At 41.2% G+C, this 6,933-nt stretch overlaps 1 protein-coding gene across 1 annotated transcript in view; it reads right to left on the reverse strand.

Annotated features, from left to right (window-relative positions):
- Positions 1-668: 668 nt before the first annotated feature.
- Positions 669-6,933, reverse strand: part of LOC111140995 (IL2 inducible T-cell kinase) — a 64,360-nt gene continuing 58,095 nt past the window's right edge. The window contains exons 16-17 of the mRNA XM_022493297.1: positions 4,657-4,814; positions 669-1,015 (exon numbers count right to left, since the gene is read on the reverse strand). Coding sequence (XP_022349005.1) covers positions 944-1,015; positions 4,657-4,814 — 230 coding nt within the window. The 3' untranslated portion in view covers positions 669-943. The remainder of the gene's footprint in view (positions 1,016-4,656; positions 4,815-6,933) is intronic.

Raw genomic sequence — 6,933 nt, forward strand, 5'->3', positions numbered from 1 at the left:
TGGAAGAGTGCAGAGACAGGACTAACCGCAGAGGCCAGACAAACCGATGGGGGAGTCCTCAGTCAGAGCCAGCGGTGCAAAGCAAGCATCTTCTCCCAGGATGCCTGTGGAAGCGTTCTGTGCAGAGGCGAGGCACAGTCCCCTGCCTGGCTTGGTACTAAAGATGGGCATAACAACACAACAACCTAAGTGGTAACAACCTAAGGTCCATCTCTGTACCGGCCGGTTCCCCACCTTCTGAAGTGCTCTTTCTGTCCCGATGCCATCTCCAACCATGCGGTTGGAACTGTTCACCCCAGTCCATCATGTCCCTTCAAGGAGGGAGGTGGCAGTATGTTCAATGAATAAAACCTCCTAAAACTGCTTCTCAGCCTACCTGGCCTCAGATGGGAGCAGTTGTTCCTTAGGACGGCAGGAAGCTGCAGCTGACAGGATCACAGCAGCTGAGCTGGCACTTCCTGACCTTAATTAACTCACCAGTTCTCCTTGAAAAAGAGTCACACTCCTCATTTCTCTTGCCCCACCATCCTGGGATTCTGTGTTGCCAGGTCAAGTAAAAACCCTCGACCATACCCTTCAGATCCATGTTTGAAATAATAATAGAAATAATAATCCACAGCCCTACCATGTCCCTCCTTTTCTCTAAGAAGTGCAAGAAATGGTGCCTGAAAGCTGTCAGGTTGAGGTTTGAGGACCACACGAGATAAGAGGCTGGAAGGAAGGGAGAGACATCGCTGCTGCTCAGGCCTCCCTCCCAGTTCAGGGGCCTGAGCCTCCCGCCTCCATCAGGGTGCTGCCTGTGCCGTGAGGCTCAGGGACTGGCGCCACAAGCCAGTTGCCTCTGGGGAATGCTGGGCTGGTGGCAGATTTTAATGCTCTGTGAAGGGAGAACTGGCTTCCCCCTGTGAGGATCTGCAGCCCGGGGCCTGGTGCTGAGTCTCTGCTAAAGTCCCGATTCTGCAATTTCAGCCAGTTGACTCAAGAGTCTGCAGAAAGGTGGCCGGTCTTCTGGTTTCTAGAGAGGGAAGAGAAGGACTCTGTGAGTTCCTTGTACTTGTGTGCTATAGTTAATTCCAAAGCAACCCAGAATTCGATAGCCCTCTGCTAACTGTTAAATATGCTTCCGTATGTACTGTTGAAGGCCATAGTGTCTCAGTTGTTAACAGCAAGGATTCTGGAATCAGATGGACTGATTTTGAATCTAACTAAGCTTTTCCATTCATTAGCGGTGTGACTTTGAGCAGGTGACTTAACTTGTTTGAACCTCAGTTTTGTTGTCTGTAAAATGGGGATAATAGTAGTATCTATCTCACAAGATGGTTGTGAGAATTAAATAAAATCATGTATTAAAAATTCATCATAAAATAAGTGATAAATAACATCAAAAAAGAAAATCCTTAGGTAAATCTCACAAAATACGTATAGGACCTATATGAGGAAAAACATATAATTTTAAAGAAAGAAATCAAAGATCTAAATAAATGGAGACATTTCATATTCAAAGATGGGAAGGCTTTATATTATTAAAATGTCATTTCTTCTCAACTTGATCTATAGATTCAACATAATCACAATCAGAATCCCAGAAAGTTATTTTTTAGATATTGACAAACTGACTCTGAAGTTTACATGGAAAGGGAAAAGACTCAAAATAGCCAACACAGTATTGAGGAAGAAGAACAAAGTTGGAGGACTGACACTACCCAACTTACCCACTATAAAGCTACAATAATGAGGAGAATGTGGTATTGGTGAAAGAATTAACAAACAGATCTCTAAGACAGAGTGGAGAGCCCGGAAATAGACTCACAGTCAACTGATCTTTGAAAACAGAGCAAAGGCTCCATACAATGGAGGAAGGGTAGTCTTTTCACCAACAGTGCTGGAACCATTGGACATTCACGTGCAGTATAATGACTCTAGACACAGACTGTACACCCCTCACAAAAACTAATTCAAAACGGGTCAGAGACCTTAATGTAAAATGCAAAATTTAGAAAACTCTAGAAGATAACATAGGAGGAAATCTGGGTGACCGTGGGTTCAGTAATAGGTTTTTTGATACAACACCAAAAGCATGATTCATAAAAGAAAAAATTGATGTTGAGCTTTATAAAATCAAAAATGTCTCTTCTGTACAAGACACTAAGAGAAAGAAAAGACAAACCACAGGCTGGGAGAAAATATTTTCAAAACACATATCTGATAAAGGACTTATATCCAAAATATACGAAGATCTCTTCAAACTCAAAAGCAAGAAAACAAATAGTCCAATTAAAAAATGGGCAAAAGATCTCAACAGACACCTCATTAAAGAAGATATACAAATGGCAAATAAACATATGAAAAGATGCTCCATATCATATGTCACTAGGGAACTGCAAATGAAAACAATGAGCTACACTATATACCTATTAGAATGGTTAAAATACAAAACACTTGATAACATTAAGTGCTCATGAGGATATGGAGCAACAGGAATTCTCATTGCTGGTGGGAATGCAGAATGGTACAGCCATCTTCAGAAGAGAGTCTGGCAGTTTCTCACAAAGCTAATGTAGTGTTATCATATGATCCAGTAATCACACTCCTAGTCGAGCTGAGAATTTATCTTTATACAAAAACCTGTACACAGATATTTATAGGAGCTTTATTTACAATTGCCATAAACTGCAAGTGATCAAGATGTCCTTCAGTAGGTGAAGGGATAGCCAAACTGTGGTACAGCCATACAATGGAATATTATTCAGTGATAAAAAGAAATGAGCTATGGAGCCATGAAAGGACATGGATGAATCTTAAATGCATAATTAAACGCGTAGTGCTAAATGAAAGAAGCCAATCTGAAATCGCTACATACCATAAGATTCTAACGATATGACACTCTAAGAAAGGGAAAACTTGAACACCAAGACGATCAATAGTTGTGGGGCATCTGGGTGGCTCAGTGGGTTAAAACCTCTCCTTCAGCTGGGGTCATGATCTCAGGGTTCTGGGATTGAGCCCCACATCGGCTCTCTGCTCAGCAGGGAGCCTGCTTCTCCCTCTCTCTGCCTGCTGCTCTGCCTACTTGTGATCTCTCCCTTTCTCTGTCAAATAAATAAATAAAATCTTAAGAAAAAAAAACAAGATCAATAGTTGTCAGGGTTTTGGGAGAAGGAGGGAATCGTAAATAGGTGAAGCTCAGTGAATAGTGGGGCAACAAAACTATTCCACATGATACTATAATGGTAGATACACAATGTTATGTATTTGTCAAAACTCACAGAACTGTACAGCACAAAGAGTGAACCTTAATGTAAACCATAGTCTTTAGTTAATAATAATGTGTCATAGTGGTTGATTAATTGTAATAAAGTACCACACTAATGTAAAATATTATTAATAGGGAAAGAGGGTATATGGGAACTCTTTGCACTATTTGGTCATTTTTCTGTATATCTAAGAGTTCTAAACAATAAAGCCTATTAACTTAAAAATAAAAAAAGAGTTTAAAAAAGGAAAAAGTGCTAAGTAAATTCAGCTTTCCTAATTATCATAGTATGTGGACTTGTGAAGTGGACTGGACTTGTTTTGTGCCCTTCTTTATGGCTTCATTGTTTGTTTCCTTGTGTCTGAGTACCTTGGCTCTATGAGCTTCTAGAGCAATCATTATTTCATTCTCTTATCAGTAAGAAAAAAGAGGTTCAGAGAATCGTCCAAAATGAATGCTTAAGAAATGCTAAAGCAGAGACAAAGCCCAAGTACCCTATACTTTTTTTCCATTCCACCTTGTTCCCCTTCAAAAATCTGAATTTGTGTTCATTCTCTATTCAGCAACTTTTTTTTCTTTTTTTCTTTTTAAAGATTTTTAAAAAATTTATTTGAAAGAGAGACTGTGTGAGAGAGCATAAGCCAGGAGAAGGTCAGAGAGAGAAGCAGACTCCCAGTGGAGCTGGGACCCCGATGTGGGACTGGATCCTGGGACTCCAGGATCATGACCTGAGCTGAAGGCAGTTGCTTAACCAACTGAGCCACCCAGGCGCCCTATTCAGCAACTTTCAGTTGTGGTTGAACTTCAAAATTTTCTAATTCACCAAAGGACATCAAGACTTCGGCTGATGTGGCTGAAGATATAGCCTGCCCCCCAAGCATGGGATAACTGGGACATCTGGGAGGGTGCAGAATAATTGGCTTCTCATTCTGAATTGTTAAACAAATAAAATGAATTTGAATTAACTCTTTTTAATATTTTCAACAGCACAAGTGAACTTCTGCTCATCAACTTCTAGCACTACCTTCACGTACACTTAATGGTTTTGTGATGTTCCAGTCAGGATTTTGGGGACAATGATGGAATTGTAAATAGGTGAAACAGAGTGGATTTTAGGGCAGTGAAACTTCTGTATGATATTATACTGGTATATATCTTCCTCTCTAACAGTGTGTTGATGCATTGTGACATTCTATTACAGATCAAATAATATTTAAGGTCGCTGCCAGCTCTTTTAAGGATGGGCAATCTCTTTCGTTAGTAGAGCTCAAAGCCATTTTCTTGCTAATCTACTTCAGTATACCTACTTCCTCATCCTCTAAGAGGGTTTCTTTCTCTAGGGAAGGGGACAGACCCTAAAGTTGTAGATTACAATGTCGGGGGAAACCACTTCCTTTACTGACCTCTTTCCAGCAATGATTCATAATCTGGTAGATATTCGCAGAGGCCAGCCGGGGCTTGTACAAGCGAAATCCAGTAGTGATGTCTTCTACCACTTCTGAGTTGCTTCGGTTTTCATATGGGATTTTGCCTTCACTGAAGACTTCCCACATCAGCACACCTACAAGAAATGGTGAGTCCAGCACAGTGAATGATGAAGTTCACAACTAGCAAACAAACAAGCCTACATCGAGAAAGGCAGATTCCTTGCCATTCAGATTCAAGTCCTTACCTTCAGGAAGGAGAATACAAAACCATCTGAGGCTTCTTAAGCCTGGACTATTTCTTAAGAACGGAGATTTCCCAGTCTTTCTAGGGGTGAGGAAATTTCAAGCTCAGCCCTTTTATATATCTAACTCAAACGCTACTACTAAAAGTTGCAGGGGATATGAACTCAAATGTCTACACATCATGTAAATGGATGGAGTGGATGAGATGTGTCGTAATGGAGATTAGGGAGGACTGTGGAGAACCGGGGGTCTAGTTCTATTTTCAGAGAACAGCTGTGATTTAGCTCCAGCCACCATAGGGCACATGGGGATGGGGGTTTGGGATTGCCACATTTTCTGATTTTTAAAAAGAACTCATAAATTGAGAGTTTAGAAATAGAAATTCAATTTGATTTTTAAAAAATACTGTGTAGACAGAGCAAAACATGTCTCTGTGTTGTCTATTTTTGACCTGTGATTTAATCCCCTTTCCTCTTCTATCTTTAGCAGAAATGTCACACCCAATTTTGTTATGTACTAATATATGTATAGGATGTCAGAGTGGGAAGAGAGCTTGCCGGTCACCTATTTTAGTGGTTTTCAAAGCATATTTCAAAGATTCTTACGGCAGGGTTTTCCAAAGTATAATCCCCAAAGCAACTGAATAAAAATCACCTCAGAAGTTTGTTCAAATGGCAGCTCCTGGGCCCTGGCCCACACCTCAGACTAGGATTTCTAAGGGATTCTCAGAGGTGCCTCTGGAGTTTTGGAAATTTGGAATCTCTCTGTAAATAAGACTGTTTAGCTCCCCAAGTTGCCAGAATTTCTAGTGAGATTTCTTTGGAAAATTGAAGCCTGCTGCTCAAAGCTCTTTTGAAAACAATTGCTTTCATGCAAACCTTGTAATGCATTGATTGGAAACTGAGTAAGGTGCAGAGAGCTTACTTGACTTGCTTGAAATAGCACAGTTGATTAGGGCAAAAACCTTAAAATGCATGACAAAGCTCAACGTCTTAGAGGCAGGCATCAAGCTTTCATCATCAGGGTTTCTGTTTCTCAGGCTTGCCACTGCTGTTACCTCGCTCTCTCTACCCTGCTTCCATTGGTCAGTCTCATTTTCGGACGCTTCAGGGGGCACATCCTAGGCAGTGATGGACTGTAGCTCAACCCTCTAATTATATGATGCAACACAAAATTCCCAAGCTGACAACCTGTGGCAGAGTAAGCCTCATGCAGAGTAAGCAGGTGAATGTGACAAAGTGGCCATGGGACACTGGGCTTGGTGCAGTGTGACCAGCTACATCACCCATAGAGATGGCCACACATCAGCCATACCTTTCTCCCCCCCACTCCCACTTTGGTCTCTCTTTTTTAAAATCTTTTTTTCTTAACATGTAATATATTATTTGTTTCAGGGGTACAGGTCTGTGATTCCTCAGTCCTACACAATTCACAGCACTTACCATAGCACATACCCTCCCCAAGGTCCATCAACCAGCCACCCCAACCCTCTCGCCCCCCTCCCCTCCAGCAACCCTCAGTTTGTTTCCTGAGATTAAGAGTCTCTTATGGTTTGTCTCCCTCTCTGGTTTTGTCTTGTGTCATTTTTCCCTCCCTTTTCCATATGATCCTCTGTCTTGTTTCTTAAATTCCACATTATCAGTGAGATCATATGATGATTGTCTTTCTTTGATTGACTTATTTTGCTTAGCATAATAGCCTCTAGTTCCATCCATATTTTTGCAAATGGTAAGATTTCATTTTTTTTTTAAAGATTTTATTTATTTATTTGACAGAGAAAGATCACAAGTAGGCAGAAAGGTAGGCAGAGAGAGAGGGGGAAGCAGGCTCCCTGCTGAGCAGAGAGCCCGATGTGGGGCTCGATCCCAGGACCCTGGCATCATGACCTGAGCTGAAGGCAGAGGCCCCAACCCACTGAGCCATCCAGGTGCCCCAAGATTTCATTTTTTGATGGCTGCACAATATTCCAGTGCATGCATATATATATATATATATATATATATATATATA

The sequence above is a fragment of the Enhydra lutris genome, unplaced genomic scaffold (genome assembly GCF_002288905.1).
Source record: "Enhydra lutris kenyoni isolate GAN:26980312 unplaced genomic scaffold, ASM228890v2 scaffoldscaffold5, whole genome shotgun sequence".
Lineage (NCBI taxonomy): Eukaryota > Metazoa > Chordata > Mammalia > Carnivora > Mustelidae > Enhydra > Enhydra lutris.